Genomic DNA, 21,616 nt, shown 5'->3' on the forward strand with positions numbered 1-21,616 from the left:
CCAGTTTATGATGAAACACCCTGTATAGGCCACTTTTCTTACAGAGAGCTTGACAACTAGGTGGTGAAACAAATTATCCAACTTTTTTACGTCTTGAGAACTTAAGTGAAGCTCAAACAGTGATTTTCAGCACCTTTATTTGGCTGCAATGATTTAGATACCTCTTCAGTGCTCCCCAAATAAAATAAAAACCTTTAGATTTGAATGACTGAATGTTGTTTGGCATAAAATAAATCAAAACATTTCAAGTTGCTATTTTATTTGGTGTATCCATTTTACTCGGTTTGGTTGCTCGCCTAGGTTTAAAGTGTGAAGATTTATTTTTGTCAACAAAATATTTATCTGCATTTGGATCTGCATCTTCCTCAAATTGTTCCAAAGGGTTCTTTTCTTCCATTTTATCCATTTTGACTTCACTCAACCATTTTTTATATCGTAACCTGAACAGCTGAAATCCTCTTTGGAAAGCTTTTGATTGTCCCACTCGGTCATTCTGAAAGTAAATTAAAAATGAACCAATATATGTTCTCAGAAATTATTATCATGAATGTGATAAGAACTTTCCCTATGAAATAAAATCGGCATATTTGCGAGCTTTGAATTTTATCTCACTCATAACTATCATTGGGGGATCGAATTGTATTATACATTTTTGAAATATTCACTCAATAGTTATAACCAACTTACCTTATTATTGATCATCCTCCTACATTCCTTCTTCAACTCATCCAAATGATCAATAAATTTCTTATTAGGCTTGACATTTTCTTCAATGCATATTTGCATAACTTTCATAACATACATAAAATTTTTAGAATAACAAGCCTGGTGTAGTAATGATCCCAAAATTTCTGCATTCAACCTATAGAGAAACTATCTCAATAAGAATTCATCTGATAAGTACTTATATAAATACATATAACAAAAATTATCTTCCTAAGATATTTTCAAATTTTATCGTTCAACCTTGAAAAAAAAAAGGATAATAATAAATTACCTATATTTACAACTTTTCATTTCGTCTAGAAACTGTAAAGCCTCTAGTTCAGTTCTACAGCAAAGGGCAAGTACTCCATAAGTAAATAAATTTGGTCGAAGTGAAAGTTTTTCCATAAGCTTCAGAACTCCCTAAAATATCCAATTTTTAGAACAAATTAACAACTATCGACATTTTGAACTAAATAATAATTTTTTACCTTTGCATTATCATAATCTTGGCGCATAATTCTTTTTTTCATCAACATATTGAAAAAGTCTACATCTATTTTGATACCAGATTTTTTCATGTGTAAAAGGAGCTGATTTTCTGCAGCTAATGAACTTGGTATGACATCCAGAAGTAAAGTATATGTTTTAATATCTGGCGTGCAATCATTTTCCTTCATATCATTTAAATAAGAATTCATTCCTCCAACCAGTAACAACTTATCCTCAGGTTTCACAACCTCACACAGAGAAATCAAGTTTCCAAGTTTGGGTGTTTTGGCCATTAAATTTGGATAACTAAGGTCATTCAGAGATGAATTTTGAATCGGATTTTCTGTTGAGGGAACTAAATCTTTTTCTGTTGATAATAATAGCTTTTGGTCAGTTCCATTCAAAAGTAATTTATTAGTTTCACTTCCAATTTGAATTTTCTCATTAACGATTTGGGATATCACATTTTGAGTAACTTCAAGATCTCCTAAATTGCAATCTCTAATTGTATGAAGCATCAGATTGTATGTATATATAGATGGTTTGATTTTTAATTTTATCATTTTTCTCCAAACCAGCAAAGCATGTCTAAAGCCTGAATTTTTATCCTGTATGCATGCTTGCAGTAAGAAATTCAAGGTATCACTGGTAATGATCATTTTCTTAGTTATCATTTCATCTACAATTGCAAATGCTGTGGAAAGACAACCACACCTTCCAAATGCTTTTATCATAGCATTGTAATTAGTATCATTTGGTTCATACATTTTTTCAACCATTATATTTCTCAAATGCTTGGCACTTTTCAAACCATCAGCTGCAGACGGACTATTAGCACAAGCATTAAATAGAGCTGTGTATGTTCCACCAGTTACTTTTAATCCTCTTCTTTTCATATCATTATAAAGAGAAAAGGCTTTTTTAAGAAGTCCTTGTCTACCACAAGCACCAATTAATAAATTGTATATATAGTTTTCAGGTTTAACTTGATCTTCCTTGATCATTTTTATCTCTACTACATTAATAGCTTGCTTCAAATTGCCACTGCTAATATATTTTTTTATCATGTCAGCATATTGCTTCGTTGAGAGTTTTTTAGAACGTGGTGTTCTTTGCCCAATAAATTTTTCTTCCTTTAAATCACCTTCGTCCAGAATATCATTATTTGTCGAGGAACCAAACTTATCCGGATCATTCTTTAATTTCACTAAGAAATCTGCTTCAGAGGTGGCTGCTAAAGTTGGAGATGCAGTCGTCTCTGAAGGAGTCCTTAGAATTGGTGATTCATTTTCTTTTTGCTTAAAAGCAGCTGGGGCATTCTTCAAAGAAGAAATTGATGCACTGTTTGCCTTTTGCATAACAATCATTAGTTTCAAACATCTTTCTTGCCTTTTCAAAGTTCTCAAAAACATTTGAAATGCTAAATGGTTCAATAAAAAATTGTAGTATTCGATAAAAGAGACGGATAGTATGATATATAAATAATGCAAAAAATGGATTTTCATACACAAAACATTTATTATCAACAATTTGTTAGGTTATTTATTAGGACCATAGACTGCTGACCACAAAACAAACAGCGGTCAAAGAGGAACAAAGAAAAAGAACTCTATGTAATGACAAAGTAGGTTATGATATCGATCTGTCACGATCAGCTGATTTTATTTGTTTTGTTATCAAAATGTCAAATTTGTTGATCAAACAAATCAACAGAATGGATGTTTCAAATCTGAATTATATATCCTTTAATAAAAGCGTATGTGTCTATTCTGAGCTTTGATGATTCAGTTAAGGTTTATATGAGAAGCCAGAGATACAATATGATTAAAACAATCCATCAAGATTTCACTGAAACAATCAGAATTTTGAGAAAGGATCGCTTTTCTAAAGATGGGGCGATTATTTTATTCATAATACTAGCAACTTCTTCCTTGGTATTGAGGTGGGTAAAAAAATTAGATAAATTTGCATCGAATAACACAAAACTTAAACGAAATGAACTGTGCTAGGTTCTTGTTTTTCCAAGATACATTGGTTTTAGTGCTCAGAAAACTGTAAAAGGTTTGATTAATTCAACCACAGTTATAGGAGTCATACTTCTACAATGACTCAACACATGAAGTCTTACCCAATACTTTTTTTGCAGTTACTCACTGACATGTTTTCTCTTGAGTGCTTATGTGATAGGTTTGGTAATATGCTATGCATTCATTAAATTACAAGGATTTGCATCATCAAGTTTACTTCGCCTGGTATATTTTTATAAAGGCCATATTTCAGCATCCAAGAAAAATGGAAGATCTTGTACAGTATGTCATAATCCTTCTTGTGATAGGCATCGCCAAGATTTCCTTGTAGCGCCATGGAATGATTTGTTAATTGATGATCAGCTTAATAAAGCGATTGAGAAGGTGAAATCTTATTAGAATTTGTTATTTCAAATTTTTCACACAAGGAATACACTGTATTTCAGAAGAATGATAGCAATGATTTGTTTGAAATCAACATTCTTTCTTTTTTCTAGTTTTATTCAAAACTCTTGGACATGTTTGTATCGTCATGGTATGGCCATTTAACCAAAGATGAAAGTTTTATACATGAGTTACGATACGCTCTAAAATATTCAACTGCTATTGTAATCAGAAGAATAATAGAGATTGATTTGGCAACATTAATGTCTAGAAAAATTTTACCTTGCATTGTAAAGCATGTAGATGACGTCATATATATAGAAGATATAGCAAAACTAAAGAAAAGGAACATAAATGATGTGGCAATTGAATATTGGGGAAATAAATTGCATGGAGCAGTTACAAATAGGAGTAACGAACTTGTATACCTTCGAGAACTTGCTGCCTCTCTCTTGCCAATTATTTTGCCTCCGAAATATTTCCAGTGCAGGTAGATTTATCTGCAAGCTCATTTCAAAAACTGAATTCCAACAGTGAAAATGAACCTTAAATGTTGTAGGAATTCATCTACTCTTTTTCAAGAGCTCATTGCAGGCTGGGTTCTGCTTCCAGTGATGGATACTGCTTTTAATCCAAATATTATCAATTCCATGATTGTGATGGGTGCAAATTACAAACCAAAGCATTCAAAACTTAAAGAATACACCACCCAAGTATATTACCTACAAAATTTCGAATGTCCTGTAGATCAGAAAAAATCACTTTTCTACAGGGATTTGAATGAGGTGAAAGAAAATACTGAATTGCTCTATACTTTCATACAATTTCTGAAGGATGAGGATCAAGTTCATTTGCTGAAGTTCTGCTTGGATGTTGGTGAGTAGTAATTCATTTTCAATCCACAATTTGGTAGACAACAAGTGCTCAACCTCTTTCACTGAATGATATTTGAATGAAAATGACGGCTTTCAGTTAAATCTCCTCAATTTTTGGTGTTATTAGATTTCAAGATCCCTGGCAAAAGTGTCCATGAGTAGCTACGAAAAAATCGTATGCCTAGTTACAGGGTGTTTTGATGCAAAGTTAAGCTTTCACCTAAGAATTTTTAACAATTTCCAAAACACCTTCTTTGATGTTGGAACCTCGAAATTGTTACAAATTCTGAGCCTAAAGCTCCACTCATCGTTGACACCCTGTATCACAAAAACTTATCATACAATTTTTTTGTGCCCAAGAACATTTTGTTGGGGATTTTGAAATTTAAAACCAAAAACTCCGAAAAGTTAATAGGAATACATTTCCCCATTTAAGTAGAAAAGGCAGTTTCTAAATAAATCCTCTATTTTCCAATTCAGATCAATTCAGCAACATCTTAATGACGCCCGATCACAGCAAAAAAACTTTGGATGAACTTTATGGAAGCGCCCTTGCCATTTACAATGAATACTTTTGCTTAGAAAGTTCAAATTTCATAAAATGCAACAATAGTATTTCCCAAGAGATGAAGGATCTCCTCAAAGATGGCATACATAGCATTGCCAAATTGAAAATTTCAGCACCATTAATGGAAGCATATAAGGTAGTCTTCAATAATTTGGAGGAGAATTGGCTGCCTTTATTTTATAAAAGTAATGAGGTTAGTTTGTTGCCTAATCTGAAATTTTCCCTTTTAATATTCTTGCTTTTTTTCAGTTTTATAAATATCTGTGCGGAATGAAATCATCCTCGCAATTCAATAGGGCTCAATATAATGAGTAAAATCTATAACTATACATTGAAAATACATTTTTTTAATTTTTCCCATTCCAGAAACAATAAGCAGGGAACTGCACCCCTAACACCTCGATTAGGCGGTCTCAGAAAGTTGAAATCAGCTTTCATGAATTCATCTCCTGTAGAAGGATCAAGAGTACTACCTGAAAAACAAAGTTTTGATAGTGTTGGAGAGATTATTTCTCCTATCTGCTATAATATATTCAGAGATATAAGTACTTGGACAATTTCAATCTCTTCGTATGTAGTAAGTTCTTGACAACATGGAAATAATTGAACATATTGATGATTCTTGGTTTGGTAGTCGTAGTAGTAATTTGGTAACATAATTATTTATCTGAATATTCATGTTCCTTTCAAATATTAATCAGATAACAACAATCAGATAACTTTCAATTCGCCATCAATTTACTTTTAGGTTTCTTTTATTTTGTCTTATTCATAAATATCGATGTTTTCAGTCTCTGAATAAGGTAATCTACTTCCATGTGAATGTGAAAAGGCCCTCTTCAGCTAATAATGAAGCAGAAACATCTAGAGTGGTTCTCAGAAAAGATCAGGACTTTTTTACTCTGAAAGCAAAATTGGTTGAATTTCATGGTGAGAATGAAATAACAGATTCTCCACTACCTGCAAGAAAGTAAGTATTGAAAATACACTGCTCAAAAATTGAAGCGGATAATTTGCATCCATGCAATACCAACTATATAAAGGGTAATAAAACCTTTATCAGTACAGGCTGGGCAAAATTCGTTGTCTACTGAGAGGATCTCGAGAACTATAGCAGCTAGAAGAAAACGGATGACACATTTCCGAGCTCTTTTTCGGGGAAACAAAGAATGGTGAAAACCACAGCCTCCTACGATACTTCGTTTTTGAGTTTGACAATTTCCTAAAGTTCTCATAACTTTTTTGTCTTTGAAGTTACAAATCTGAAACTTGAACCTTTTACAGGCACTTTTTTACGTAGAATCCACTGATGAGCTCAAAATATTTTTTCATTTCTAATCATTAGGTGAACTTTCATTTTTTAAATGCAAATTTTTATTGAAATTGTTATTTTTTAATTGGAAAAAAATCTTTTGTCAGTAGATTCTATGTATGAAAGTGCCTAAGAAGGTTCAAGTTTCAGATCTGTAACTTCAAAGACAAAAAAGTTATGAGAACTTTTCGGAATCGTCAAAATCTCACTTTTTGTTTATAACTCGAAATCTACAAATGATAGGCCGATTCTGTTTTCATATTTGGATTAGTCATAAAAAAGAGCTCGGAAATGTGTCATCCATTTTCTTCTAGCTGCTATAGTTCTTGAGATCCTCTCAGTAGACAACGAATTTTGCCCACCCTGTACTGATAAAGGTTAAAACTTTGTTTCCCCAACACACTTGTTCGAGTTGGTGGGCATCTAAATGCTTGTTAAACATGTGAAAATTAATGCTACACAACATCAGGAAGTTGCAACAGCCCATTTCCGCTCAAATGGACTACAAAAAAAAATCATACACCTATAAGAAATGAGTCCCCTGTATTTTTTGAAATCAAGCCATTAAGTATCATGAGGACCATATTTTGTCTGTGTGTAATATGCAAACATCGGGTTTTCCTTATTATATGTACAGGGTGGGCAAAATTGGTGATACCTGAACTACAACTTTTTAACGTAACGGATAGAGAAAAATGAATGTACCATTCATGTCGTCTTTTTTCGAGAAACTAATAATGCCATCAACTGCATTCCTCTATCTTCTTTTGTTTTCGAGTTATAGGCTAAAATTTAAATTTGGGCCATTTCAACTTTGGTCATTATCTCCGTTTCTGTTTGGGCTAGGATGTTGAAATGAAGACACAATACAGACACTTTTTTGATAGCAATCCAGTGGCGTACTATGATTTTTTCCTACAGGTTTTTTTGCGGAGCTATAATATAAAGTTGTGTTTTTCTTATGAAAACAGTAGTTTAAAATGACTTAGAAAGAATCGCCATTTTTTTACCATTTCAGAAATATATTATACACCACCCTCAGTCTTTCTAAGTCATTTTAAACTACTCTTTTCATAAGAAAAATACATCTTTATGTTATAGCTCAGCAAATATACCTGTTGGAAAAAATCATAGTACGCCACTGGATTACTATCGAAAAAGTGTCTGTATAATGTATTCATTTCAACATCCTAGATTAAATAGAAACGGAGATAATGACCAAAGTTGAAATTTTATTTTTGACCTATAACTCGAAAACAAAAGAAGATAGAGTAATGCAGGTGATGGCATTATTAGTTTCTCAAAAAAAGACGACCGTAATGTGCCATGCATTTTCCTCTATCTCATTGGGTTGAAAAAGTTGTAATTCAGGTATCACCAATTTTGCCCACCCTGTATAACAATTTTGAAAATTTCATTCAAGTGCAAAAAGTTTCCTCTTGGTTATCCACTACAATTTTCAACATCTTATATTTTGTCATATGCACATTTTTATATAAAATTTAGAGCTGGTTCAGATATTGGCACAAGGATGGCTGGTTATGAGAAGTTTCTTCAGAAAATTCTACAAAATAACACACTAAGGGGAAGCGATTTATTATATACATTCCTCACAACTGAAGATGATTTTTCTCTGTACTTATCAACATGTGGAGCACCTGTACAAGATCTGAGTAATATTTATCAGTCAGTTACTCAGAAACTTCGTAAAGAAAAGGGGCAGCATTTGGATAATTTCATGAATGTATTCATGTCATCTACAGGAAATGAGAAATCAGGGTAATCTTAATAATGTTTGGCATTTCTTTATTCGGCAATACGGATCAATTTATTTTTCAGAAAGTTCTCAACTCTAGAGGTTGGTGATGAGGTAGATCCTTTAAATGCAATGTCTCAAGATATTCCTTCAAAAACATTCCATAACTCTGTTTTCAATGATAATTTCAAAATACTGTTCAATAAATCCAGGAGGAACACAACTAGTAGTGTTAATCCACTCAACATTTTGGAATGTCTTTTTTATATAGGTAAATTTTTTCAAGCTGATCTTACTGAATGATAATTTTCAATGAAACTAATTTTTCTTTCCATTTTTAATTTAACACTAGCTAAAAAGGGAGTAATCTTCAGGGTCCTATTATTATAATATTTAAAAAAAAAATTAATTAACTTGGTTTCAGTTATTAGTTGTAAAGTAACCGTACGTAAACTTGTGTGAAATATAATGGGAATTGTATTGCTAGGGAATAAAATGAAAAATTCTCAATTTAGCATATACCTCAGGAGCTCTCAAATTTTGCAGTAAAACCCAAGAACGACATTTTCAGAAATATTCTTAATATATCAAGGAAAAAGTAGGAAACTAGAAACTACATTCATAATCTCATCTTCAATACTTTTTTGTTTGACTTATATAAATATTTATTGTTTGTTTTTCAGCTAAACACATTTTGAATGTTCCATTAATAGTTTTAAGATTTTATGTTGCAACGTGTAACATGGTTGGTGACACGTTAGAGTATATTTGGTGCATCTTTATTCAGAAGAAGCTGGCTTGGTTTTGTCAGCAGCACTTGGAATATCTAGTAACATGTTTACAAGGTGAGATTATTTCACAGCTGTTGAGTACTGGTGGAAGCTAATGTTCTAATTTTAGAAGTGATTTTTGAAGATCTGGAATCCCCAGCAACATTGATAGAATCGGAAAAACATAAAGAGGAAGCCTTGAAGGTTATGACGCGTATTTTTAACGAATTTCCTTACAATTTACTGGGTAAAAACTTTTCAAATGGAGTAGTTAGCTTTTGGGAAGTGATACAAAATCCGTTATTCAACAAACAATTAGCTTATCAGCTTCTGGATATTCTACTTTTGGAAATGTATCCAAATATTTTACTCACTAAAAAATAGATCTTCAATGGAAATTTTATTTATTTAGTATTTCGAATGTGATATTTTATTTTGTTTAAAATGAGAGATTTTTTATGTATCCTTGAATTAATATAATGAAAAAAAACTGGCTTCAGTATTACTAAGGTAGGAATTTTTTTTTAGAAATTTTGCCATTCCTCTCTGATATGTCTGATAATGATTAAAATCGCAAAACCACTCATCCCTATTAAAAATCAAGAGGGCTCACCTCCGTTAAGGGTTGAAGTTACGGGGATGAAAAATGGGGAAAAGTTGTTCCCCCTCGAATGAAATTGACGGGACAGAGCGATTTTCCATATTTTCTTATCATCAAGTCGGAAAATCGAGGTGTCAAGTTTTTTGTTTATGATACAGCAGCATCCAATTTGAAAAATTTCGCTTCTCATTGTTTATGCACGACTCTGCTTTCGAACAACCCTGTACAATTAGGAATGTATTTTGCTGCATATAAATGATACACAGGATACTGGCAATAGCGTGGGGATACCATAGAACAGAAAAACCTTGATTACACATATAAAATAAAATTTTATTAAAATCACACACGCTAATTCATTTAATCGTACTCTGTGCCAAAATAACGATCACCAAAGTTACCAATACCTGGCAAGACATAGAACTTTTCATTAATTTCAGGATCGATGGCTGTTGTAACGATCTGAACATCTGGAAAGGCATATGCTATAGAATGAACTCCAGATTCTGCCATTAACAACGATACTATAATAATGTTGCTTTGTTGTACGTCATGATCGAGTAAAACTCTGATTGCCATCATAGCTGCTGCGCCTGTAGCTACTGTGGCATCCATTAAAATAACCTTATAGTCTTTTATATCTTTGGGAAGTCTTAGGTAATACAGCTGAAATTAAAAAAATAATTTTCAGAAATTTTGTTTAAACAATTCGTTCATCTCACTAACCTCAGGTTCTCCTGTTTGGAGGTTTGTTTGGATGAGAATCTTTCCAATTCTTATATCCTTACAAACATCACATACAGCTTGTTCCATCGTTTCACCGGCTCTCAAAATGGACACACCACAAATTTTATCAGTTGCCATTCTCTTTCCTAAAATGGAGATTCGAAATACACTGCGCAAAAAAATTAACGCACATTATGGAAATCTCAAATTTATTCTACAACTGAAGGTTTTCTCAATGATAATTATTTTTATCAGAATTATGCATGCATATGTTATCCACTTTAAACGGTTTTCTTCAATTCAGATGTTTTTTCCCAGCAGGAATAAAAAAAGATGATATTATCAGATTTTGAATGTATTGGCTCCATTCTAAAATCAGTTGTTCTCGATCAATTCTAGTGATCAATAGTTTTTCTTTCGTTTGATTTTCCTCACTCGATCGCTATGCAACGCGAAACACGCAATTTGACCCAAGAGGAATGTGCCCAAGCGGTAGTTTTGCGAGAAGAAGGGTGGACATACACAAGAATTGCAGAAAGGTTTGGAGTTTCCCATACAAGTGTGTCCAGAATGTTGCAGCGATTCAGGGAGACAGGTATGAATGTCCGAAGACCAGGACAGGGTAGACCACGGGTAACAACTGCCATTCAAGAACGTTACTTGAGAGTTTCTTCGTTGGGACAACGGTTTGCAACCGCTCGCCTCCTTCAAATTCAGCTTGAGCAAACTCATGAGGTGCAAATTAGCACTCAGACAATAGAGAATCGCCTCAGAGAATATGATTTAAGGCCTCGTGTCGCGGCAAGAGGCCCAGCTCTTACCTCAGCCCATCGAAGGGCGCGTTTGGATTTTGCGAGAGAGCATATCCATTGGGAAGAGGCCGATTGGGAAAGAGTTCTCTTCACAGATGAGTCTAGATGCTGCCTCTACCATTGTGTACAGACGTCCACATGAAAGATATGCTCAGTGCAATTTCCTGAATATTACTGGTTTCGGGGGAGGATCGATTATGGTATGGGGTGGAATATCTTTGGCTGCTTGCACAGACTTAGTGGTCGTTGATAATGGAGCTATGAATGCTGATAAGTATATAAGGAACATTCTTGAAGAGCATGTAGTGCCATTTGCCCCATACATTGGTGAAAATTTCATTTTTATGGACGATAATGCCAGACCCCATCGTGCGCGCATCGTTCAAGAGTACCTTGAAGAGGTTGAAGTCTCTCGAATGGAATGGTCAGCAAGAAGTCCAGATCTCAATCCGATTGAGCAGGTTTGGGACAACCTCAATAGAATGCTGAGAAGTTCAGAAAATCATCCAGCTACTCTTAATGACTTAGGAATCCAACTCGGAGAAATCTGGGAAGGATTAGATCAGAACATTTTAAGATCACTCATTTTGAGTATGAATCGTCGTTGCCGAGCTGTAATTAACGCAAGGGGTGGAAATACCAAGTATTAAATCACTTATCAGCATTTCAGTATTTTGAAAACTGTTCATTTCTCTTCTTTCACATAAGATTCGGTGAAATCCTGAATTTTTCTTCCATTAAATGTGTCTTGTTTCTTTCAAAACCTTCCCAAGAGAACATAAAAAATAATTTATAAAGTCAATGTAGAGGTAACTTTTATTAAAATTGAGATTTTCAGAATGTGTGTTAATTTTTTTGCGCAGTGTATATTGTAAGAAATTTCCCAAATTCCACTGACCTTCGTAAGTGAAACCCTGTGGGGTATCCACTATTGTTGTATTGAATTTCATCAAGGATAATGTATATTCCAAGACAAGTCTTATTAATCGTTTACTGTAGAAGATAAATTCATCCCTGGCAGTGTCTTTATTTCTGATGAATGTATGCAGACCTCTAATTTGTGGCGTTGTTGGCAATAGTTTCACTGTGTCTGGTAGAGGCTGACCACTAAAGGCATGTGATTGGGCTAATTCTTCCCGGATTTTTAAACCTCTCTAAAAAAATCACAGAAAGAAGGGAAATAATACTGTTCTTCTTGCAAAGAACTCACCGATTGTAGTTGAGTGTGAACATGCTGTACAATCAATTGAATAGCCACTTCATTTTCTCCTCCTCTAGGTACAATGATATCAGCATGGACCATAAGAGGTGCTATATAATGATTGAAAGATGGTTGCACCATGCCGTTATACTGTTTCAAAACGCCCTCCAAATCTCTACCACGTTGAGCAATATCTCTCTTTAGCCTCCTCGCTAACCTTATGTCAGCATCAGTATCGACGAAAATTTTCATATCCAGCATGTCTCTCACTTCTTTATTGTAAAATGCTAAAATACCCTCAAAAATTATGACATTTGCTCCATACATTGTTTTCTGAAATATATCACAAGGATTGAAATACAAAAATGATACAAAATGATGATTTACACCCCCATTTGAAACAATTAGTTATGCTTGTTCATACTTACAGTTCTTGATTCACGAGAATGTGTAACGAAATTATAAATAGGAACTTCAACTTTTCTACCTTCCTTTAATTTTGATAAAGTTTCAATTAAGATTTCGAAATCGAATGCCTCTGGATGATCAAAATTATATTCATTTCTGTGTGATTCCTCGTGCTGCTTAGGCGTTAGCACTTTGTAGAATGAATCCATACTTAACAGTGTGACCCAAGAAACCCCAAGAGATTCAATGATTTTTTCAGCAACTGTTGTTTTGCCAGAAGCACTGCCTCCACATATACCTAAAAACCATAATTATTTGATAAATAATAAATGATATCTAAAATATTCATATTGGTGGTACACACCAATGACAAAAGGTTCAACTTTTTGACCTTCACTATTATACCAAGGTGGTCTTCCTGCAGTATAAATGGTTCGATGAGAGGTTCTTATCACTGATTCATTAGACCCCTTATTTGAAGACTGATTTAATGAAGTAGTTCTCTGTCTTCTGCATTTAGGTGATTTTTGGGAACCTGAAAATAACAGCAAACACATATTTACGCGGATAAATAATAAAGAATAATTACAATTAATACTCACCAGTGGAAGGAGGCCTAGGGTGATAAGAAACAGCTGACTGAAAAGCAGGATGATTGTATATATCAGGACTGTTTTCTTCATCTAATTCTCCCTCAGCAAATACTTCAATACAATCAGATTGTACTTCTATTCCATCATCACTACAATCATTCAAATTGCATGAGATGATACTGAATTTGGAAGATCAAAAAGAATTATGAAACAGTTGGAATCAAAAAGCCAACATCTAGTATAAAACAGAATAAACACATATAACTATTTTTGACGAAAATCTTAATAAACTTAAGGTCACCCTTATTTTAGATGCTAATGAATTTGATATTGAAATTTTTCCACTCAAGAACTCGAAAAAACGTGAAGAAATCGTCAACATTCATCCCGAAAATTAATTCCGATCGTAGCCTCAGTTGTGTATATATATATATATTTATATTAAAGAGTTAAAACGTTTGAATTTCCAAAGGACTTCTATTCTCTATAGATTGTTTCATGTACTAATAACTGAAGAATAAAAGGAATACCTTTCAGAACTAGCCGACGACAGAGGCTCCAGAACATTCATTTTAGCAGCCATAATTGGAAAATTTTCTCTCTTTTATAGATATTTGTTTAAAATTATTGAATTTTGTTTAAATATTTATATTAGATCAGGTTGTCTCCGATTAATGAGCAGCTTGTTATTACTTAACCTAAAAAAGTGTACGTCATAGAGACGTCTATGGTGTACGTAGTTTAGGGTTATGAGCACAGATCATAAGTGCTTAGTTCAAGAAGATGTGCTTGTGCTTAGCCTATGGACTCTACCCTCCATAGCTTAGCCTAAGCAAAGTATATATCTTTTTGGTGAATGCGCTTTTGAATCGCGCAGACCGCACTATTGGTAGTATCTCCCATCGTAGATCGGTAGTTTACTCAATCCTTACTTTTCTGAAATTCAAAAATAGGTACCCCGGTAAAGGGCGAAAACGTACTTCATGTTTGTATAATATTCTTTCGGTGCTAGTGTTGTTGGTCATTACACGCACCTAAGATGTGTTTTTAGACATCTTACACGAACCTATCAATCTGCCAACTAACAACTAACAAGTTGGCAAACGATAAGCGGTACTAAACATGCAGCAAACAGAAAAAAAAAACATCAATATGAAAATAAAATTTATTGGAAGATTGGAGATAAAATTGATTATGCATGAATCCTGATCAATTCACTAGTTGCAATTTTGCAAATGGTATTGAAATGAACTTTCAAGTGACTTCTCCAAAATTTTGTCCTTCCCCATACTCGAGGTTGAAAGTTAGGACTTGCAATACCGTGAAATATTCTTGCAATAGATCGTCCTGTAAAATTTTCATCCCCATATCTATCAACTATCAATTTTATATCTCGAATAATTGCATTTCTTTCTTCCTCGGTTATTTCTGGAATCTGGACGGTTCCTATATTTTTTTTAGATTCGAAATATTCTCGTATATCTTTTTTCAATATATCACTTTTCTCTTCTATTCCATTCAGATTTTTACATGTAGGCAATGCTACTTTCGATAAAGTTTGATCAATATCAATCAATTGTGCATAGGCAACATTTTCTTGGTTTAGAACTTTGTTATATAGAGTATCTAAAACTTCATCCAAATCTTCATCAGGTAAGTTCCCAGGGGAGAGTAAATGAAAGCTTAAATCAGAAAACTCAACATTGAGAGCTGAGCGTTTAGGCTGGCCGTTGATAGTGGTCCATTCCAAATTTTTCAAGATTTGTTTGCATATACCTGTATCATAATTTAAAACTTTCGAAACTTTCATTATAGAAAATTCTATCGAGTTGGAATTATCCAACTGATTTTCATTCAGATGGAGTGCTTGTTTTAATGGCTCACATGTGAGGGCTGTTTTATGTATCAAAGCACCCCCACCATATGAAACCACTTTACATTTCCCATAGGACTGCTTCAAAACTTTAATGTATTTCCTTTCGTGTAATTCCAAATAACACAGAAGGGTAGAAATCACTTCTTCTGGTATATCCAATGTGTTGACTGTAGAATTCACAGAGAACATAATTTCATGTTTCAAACAAGTGCCTTCACACTTACAAGGGATGAAGACTTTCCTTAAAAGTTTTCTTATGATGTGGCGGTCAACGCTATTGCCATATATATGTCGTCGAAGTTCGTAAACATCGCCATGTTGTCTGTCGAGAAATATGTGACAATGAGCTGGGAGTCGGTCACGACCAGCTCTACCGATTTCTTGCACGTAACTCTCAAAATTAGCTGGCATATTGAAGTGAATAACAGATCGTATATCCGCTTTGTTTATACCCATACCGAAGGCAACAGTGGCAACTACTATCCTTAAATCCCCAGAAGTAAATGCATTCTGGATGGTTTTACGTTTTGCTCCAGATAATCCAGCATGATAAGCTTCCACTTGAGAGCTGATACGTTTCCTTTTCTTTGAATTACTGGGAGGAACATAATCCTTTAAGGACGCTCTGAGAAAAGATGCTACTTTCTCACAATCATTCCGTCTCAAGCAATAAATAATTATACTTGTGAAATCCACAAATGGTTTGGACAGTAGTAACTCCAGAAGAGCCTGCTCTCTATTCATATCTCTTGATACAGTTAATATTAAATTCGATGGGATAGGAATATCTCTAATAACCCCTCTTTCTCCATCAGGTATTTGTAGTTGATTAATTAAACTGTCTCTCGTACATTGAGTAGCTGTGGCTGTGAGTCCAAGTATTGTTTTAATACCAAGTTTTTCTTGTAATATTTGGCACACTACTAGATAACTTGGTCTGAAGTTATGAGACCACTGAGATAAACAGTGAGCTTCGTCTAAACAAGCAAAAGCTATAGGAGGTATACGTGAGAGAATAGAACCAAAACCAGACGAGTAATCACACGACAGTATTGATTCTGGTGAAACCATTAAAATACTCACATCGCCATCTGTTAAAGCCTTTATAATTATATCACGTTGAGTTTTTGTTTGATTTCCATGCAAGCAGACAGCATTCAACGGTCCTGGCATACATTTTATTTGATCTTCCATCAATGAGATAAGAGGTGAAATGACTAGAGAAATACAACGGTATTTTTGCCTGAATAAGTAGGCAGGTAGTTGATAACATAGGGATTTTCCAGAGCCAGTGCTGGAAGTCACTAATGTGGACTTTCCTGATAAAATTCTCATCACTGCTCTTTCTTGACCTTCCCGGAATGATTTATGCCCAAATAATCTTAAAGCATTGAATACCTCTGCTGGAGTCTCAATCAAAGATCCATCATCTTCAGGTGAATACAATGGATATACTCCTTTCATATCTAGCATATTTTCTACTCTGATAGTTTCCAATAATAAATTAAAATCATCATCATCATTAAAATTGTGCTGATTTGATTGTGCAATTACTTTGTTTTCTGTTTCTATTTCCATTGTATCATCATAGGTTTCAATCAGATTATCTTCATTCTCATCTTTTTTCTTCAACTTTTTGGAATTTGAATTTATTTGCTGATTTCTGCCTGTTTTTTTCTGTGAAACTCTTATATTGGTTGATTTTCGCTTAGCGGTATTCAGTTGTGGTTTACTTGATGTGCTCTTGATTTCTTTCTGGGAAGATGTTGGCAAGGTTTGTTTTAATACAGCTAATGGCAGGTCATCTTCATCTTCTTCTTCACAAACAGGCGTTATCAAATCTGTTGATGAAGGAGGGTCATAGGAAGCAACTTCTCCAGATGCTTCATTCAGAGTCTCCAATAAATTATTTTCCTCATCCGAAGCATAGTCCTCCAGAGGCATAAGTTTAGCGAACTTCTTTTTAGATGAGTCACTTCCTTCTTCCATTTGTTCCATAAACTTTTTCCTGCTCTTCCACAAATTTTTTTTGTATGTAGAAAAGTTCATTGTTTTTTTGCCTCTAGCGTAAATTTTCTTCTTTAGATTTACCCGCACAAAGTTCTCATTTAAATTTTTCTTCTTTTTCAAACTAGTCAATGCCTCATTCTCGTGTTCATCAATTTCTTTATTTCTATTATTATAACTACTACATCCACCTGATTCAATCTTATTAGAATCGTTTTCATTTTCTTGTGATGATTTAGTGGACAAATCTTTTGTTCCCATTCCTTTTTGTGAAACACTGGAAATGGAATTTTCTGCAGATGGTACAGTGGACAATTGAGAGAGCTCTGAAGTTTGTGTGCTAGAAGCACAATTTGCTACACTTGTTGCTGCAGCTAGTTTATCAGAAATAATATTATGTTTAATGAATTTCTGGAAGTTAGGAGTAACATTATTGCTATATTTAAATCTCTTAGCTACGTGACTTGAACAATTTGAATCATCATCAGAATTATCAATTATATCTTCATCACTTATGGAATCAATTTTGGTTACTTGGGTCTCATTTTTGTTGTGAACTTCAGTATTAATTTCAACCCTTTCAAGCCATTTAACATCAACATTTCTTAGTTTGGGAGTTGTTCCTACTTTTCTGTCCATCAAATCATTAATAATATTTATAGATGTGGGTGCAACCTTATTCGCAGGTACAATTTTTACCCTTTGTGTATTGAGTTGAGGATGACTTATCTCTGAACTGAGATCCACAGAATTTGTTTCTACTTGAACTGGTTCTGAGTAGGAACGACAAATAGGAACGGAAGTGCTAGTTATATTAAGATTTTGTTTTTCTTGTGAACTTGTTGTAGTATGTTTATTTTGTGAGAGAGATTTTCTTGGATTTCTCTTAACGAGTTTAGAACCAACTGAGAGTTTACTAACAAATTTTTGATTCAAATTAGCAGCCGGTTTCAACGGTTCTGAATGGCTCTTTTCCAATGGCTTTTTATTGAGGTGCTTACCCCAAGTGGAATCAGGCAGACAATTTTTCTTCATATCACAATGTTCGTCAGTCTTACTAACTGGATCTGCTTGTTGAGTGTCACAAATAGGTTGCTCCTCATCTGAACAAAATCCATCGATCCCCATGAAACTTCTTTCCAAGGCAGCTGTTTTGAGTCTAAAATATGTTTTATACGCATTCCTAACTTTAGAATCTGCTTCTTTGATGTCTAATCTGGACGGAAGTCTTCCATTTGTCTTCTTAAACTTATGCTCCCAAACTTTAACTTCATATTTACATTTATCGTATAGTGATTTTTCCGATTGATCTATCAATTCCATTATAACCCAATAAATAATTAAAACTCACTTAATGTAAAATATGCACACATTTTGTTATATTTCTTTAAAATTTCAAATATTTTTGTTTGAAGGTTAAAATAAATAATCTAAGGTTAACAGCTGTTGCGCGGTTTCGGATGACGTCAAGACAAATTAACTACGAGCAAAAAATATTAATTCTTACTCTTTTTTACTGGTTCCTCTATGCGTTTAGAGGGATGCGTACTCAGGGATGTCCATAATATTTTCAGAATTCCGATATTTTCAGAACATAGAATCACTGCTCACCAGTGTTCATTTTCAAGCCACCTGGTGGCCAAATATACAATTGCGTCAAGTAGGTTTCACTTTGAGATCATACATAAACGGATGTTTGCAGGAATGGAATTCTTTGAAGCTGTGTTTCAGGTTTGTTGGGTTAACATATTCGAATTTTACGAAATTGAATATGTTTTGTTATGTGTGGATGTAATTCGATAAAACAGTTTGTGAAAGAACTAAAAATAACATTTTTGATGGTTTTTCAACAGCCTCTATCTTTTAAACCGAGCCGATTCGGAAAAAAAGTGTTTCTTTTTACGTCGAGAATCTACTGTTAAAATATTTGTACGAGTCAAAGACTCACCCTGTATTTGGCTCTACTACTGCAGCCATTCTCCTTTTGCAAAACAGGCCTTTTTTCCAAGCATTCAAAAAATATCACTATTAACAAAATCTGCCATTTGTCTTATATCGAGATCGAGATCGATACTACCATAAGTTATGGTAAGTTTTCACGGCTCCAATAATTCTAATCAGTAAAAACAACATTCGAGCATTCTTATATGAAGCGGTATAATAATATTAATTTTGTGGAAAATTTATCAGGCTACTCCTATCAGATCATTCGGTTCATCGTTTAGGCAACTACTACCCTGAAGGAGGGGTGCCTAATGCTTCCCAAAACATTATTTATGAAATATCAGAGAAGCCTGGAATTAAAACAATATGGAAGAACGGGATTTCAAGAATAGCTTACTTTTATAGTTCAGATAGAATATATTATTACTCGGATTAGAGGTCCAAAGATGTTGTTCATTTATTTCACCACTGTTCAGTTTTCCACAATAAATATTGTATTATCTTAAGAAACATGCAAGTAGAACGCAGAATAAATACTAGTTCCTCACCAAAAACACTATTCCTTAGGGTTATTGAATGAATATGGCCAAGATGTACCTAGATTTCAAAGGGATGCCGAAAACTTTATTGCTTTATTAGAGAGAATATGCGGAACCTTTTATTTGATGTTATATTTTACTGACAGCTGAATTTTGCTTTAGGTCTGGCTGCATTTCGTGTGACTGTGACAACTTACGTTATTCTGAAGAGGCCAACATTTTTGTTTTTCATTTTCACTTGCAGAACGAATTTTCTTTCTGAAAAAATTTTGATACGATCGTGGGCCCTATGTACCTCGGGGCCCTACGCTCAAGCGTACTAATAAGCGCGTACCGGTTAATCCGACACTGGCATATAGAATAATACAAAATGATAGAAATAGCCCGATAAAAATCATATAATATTTTGGTATCAGCAGGGGGACATTTTCCACAGAACAAACGTTTCTGTGAATGATTCATATTCCATTTAAGTTTGCTTGCATACGTCGTATGAGGAGGGAAGAATAAAATCCCCGTATAACGAACGATTTTCCATCGAATTCATAATTCACACATAGACATAACTTTTCGGCACTTCATCATACTCCGCTGTCCAACCATCTGGTATTACATGAGAAATATGCCGCTGAAGCCTCAGACAAATGTCATGTATAAATTGGTGGCAGAGGGATCACTAGCACCGAAAGCATATGCAAGTTATGGGGCGTGACGCGCGCCGTGACGCATGTCGTCGTCTCCCAGTTATCTACCTGGATCTCAGCGCGCTAATGACCATTGAAATAGAACATGGAAATTTAGAACCAACCTTTCCTTATCTAAATCTCCGTGCTGAAACTCTGCCTCAATTGAGGATCCGTTAGCTTGGCTGTTCTTTTTGATACTACAACACAGGAACTTCGACTAGATGGAGCAGCAGGGGCATTTCCAGCCAATTGGCTTGGGGGGTAATTAAAAAAAAAATAACAAAGCATATAAGCAACACACCAAAAGATTCTATTACCTCCCCTGAAACCGCGAGAATTTCAACAATTTTTCATTCTATTCATTATATTATGATCATAGATTAGAGTTATGTAGATTGGAAACTTTCATACTACGAGACGAAACCGTTTTTTTGCGCCCTCTCTTAACCTGGGGTGAATTAATGGGTGTTTCTTTCAATATACAATTAATAGATGACGCTGGAAAAAGTAGATTTCCTTCAACCTTCAACTTCATTCACAGGACAAGGAGAGATTTGTGTTCTGTCATTTGAAATTTTGAAGATTAATCTTTTTGAATTGAAATGTTTGAAAATATTTTATATATCCTAGTTTAGGCAGCGAGTTATTATTCCCATGATTTTGTGAGGTTTTTTCATCCCCTTCAGGTAATGCGAAGAACATTTTTAGTCAACTGTTTTATTTTTACCTATTGAATTATGCATTTTCAAATGGACTTGTTAACATTCGATACATTGGAGTTGTAACGAACGATACTACCAATTTTACTCACTTATGAAATGACTTAATTTTAATATTTTTCAACTATTGATCAATAAGGTATCGGAAAGAGTAAATATCAAAAGGGAAAATATCAAACTATATTTCCGGATATCCGATTAGAAAAAAAAATTCATTCCCGTGCTGAAGAAGGCGTAATTCTACGTGAAAGTTACGATTGTGGCGACTGTGAAATAGCTTATCAGGAAAAACTTTCCTATACCTACTAAAATGGTTCGAATTTAAGACTGGAGTCCTGGTATAAACGAAAGAATAAACCTTTATAGAGTATATTTTATTGCTTGTTGATCCATGCAATTAATAAAATAATACAATAAAGAATGCCATATTATCCTTATTTTTTCCTTTGCATTAATCGGTTTTTCACTTTGAAAATTATGCGAATGAGAATACTACTGCGGTGATTTATTCGTATCATAAAAATACTAAACTACTGATATTTCATCTGAACTAAATACCAGTACATTGGTGTTTATATTATTTGATACTAATAAATTGTCAAGTAGTTTTCTTGC

At 34.0% G+C, this 21,616-nt stretch overlaps 4 protein-coding genes across 5 annotated transcripts; 1 reads left to right on the forward strand and 3 right to left on the reverse strand.

Annotated features, from left to right (window-relative positions):
- Nucleotides 1–242: 242 nt before the first annotated feature.
- LOC123320477 (pentatricopeptide repeat-containing protein 1, mitochondrial) lies at nucleotides 243–2,747 on the reverse strand. The gene is made up of 4 exons (XM_044907811.1): nucleotides 1,197–2,747; nucleotides 998–1,128; nucleotides 688–862; nucleotides 243–493 (listed from the first exon to the last, which is right to left on the reverse strand). Exons 1-4 carry the CDS (start codon nucleotides 2,700–2,702, stop codon nucleotides 245–247), a joined length of 2,061 nt encoding a protein of 686 aa, XP_044763746.1. The 5' UTR covers nucleotides 2,703–2,747; the 3' UTR covers nucleotides 243–244.
- A 105-nt stretch (nucleotides 2,748–2,852) lies between these two features.
- LOC123321461 (sorting nexin-14-like) lies at nucleotides 2,853–9,281 on the forward strand. Of its 2 annotated transcripts, none has more exons than XM_044909079.1 (12): nucleotides 2,853–3,139; nucleotides 3,344–3,608; nucleotides 3,722–4,098; nucleotides 4,168–4,484; nucleotides 4,964–5,244; nucleotides 5,301–5,362; nucleotides 5,418–5,628; nucleotides 5,843–6,021; nucleotides 7,870–8,142; nucleotides 8,203–8,390; nucleotides 8,803–8,964; nucleotides 9,020–9,281. In XM_044909079.1, the coding sequence occupies exons 1-12, from the start codon at nucleotides 2,997–2,999 to the stop codon at nucleotides 9,271–9,273; spliced, it is 2,712 nt and encodes a 903-aa protein (XP_044765014.1). In that variant the 5' UTR covers nucleotides 2,853–2,996; the 3' UTR covers nucleotides 9,274–9,281. The 2 variants fall into 2 exon arrangements, with proteins under 2 accessions (XP_044765014.1, XP_044765022.1); XM_044909087.1 differs by having other exon boundaries at nucleotides 9,023–9,281.
- Nucleotides 9,282–9,802: 521 nt separating this feature from the next.
- On the reverse strand, nucleotides 9,803–13,928 carry LOC123311578 (uridine-cytidine kinase-like 1). The gene is made up of 8 exons (XM_044895623.1): nucleotides 13,761–13,928; nucleotides 13,240–13,379; nucleotides 13,002–13,172; nucleotides 12,658–12,935; nucleotides 12,239–12,562; nucleotides 11,927–12,182; nucleotides 10,217–10,362; nucleotides 9,803–10,156 (listed from the first exon to the last, which is right to left on the reverse strand). The coding sequence occupies exons 1-8, from the start codon at nucleotides 13,811–13,813 to the stop codon at nucleotides 9,851–9,853; spliced, it is 1,674 nt and encodes a 557-aa protein (XP_044751558.1). The 5' UTR covers nucleotides 13,814–13,928; the 3' UTR covers nucleotides 9,803–9,850.
- A 453-nt stretch (nucleotides 13,929–14,381) lies between these two features.
- On the reverse strand, nucleotides 14,382–18,567 carry LOC123311585 (ATP-dependent DNA helicase Q4). The gene has a single exon (XM_044895633.1). The coding sequence runs from the start codon at nucleotides 18,434–18,436 to the stop codon at nucleotides 14,423–14,425; it is 4,014 nt and encodes a 1,337-aa protein (XP_044751568.1). The 5' UTR covers nucleotides 18,437–18,567; the 3' UTR covers nucleotides 14,382–14,422.
- Nucleotides 18,568–21,616: the final 3,049 nt, after the last annotated feature.

The sequence above is a fragment of the Coccinella septempunctata genome, chromosome 1, assembly GCF_907165205.1.
Source record: "Coccinella septempunctata chromosome 1, icCocSept1.1, whole genome shotgun sequence".
Taxonomy (NCBI): Eukaryota; Metazoa; Arthropoda; class Insecta; order Coleoptera; family Coccinellidae; genus Coccinella; species Coccinella septempunctata.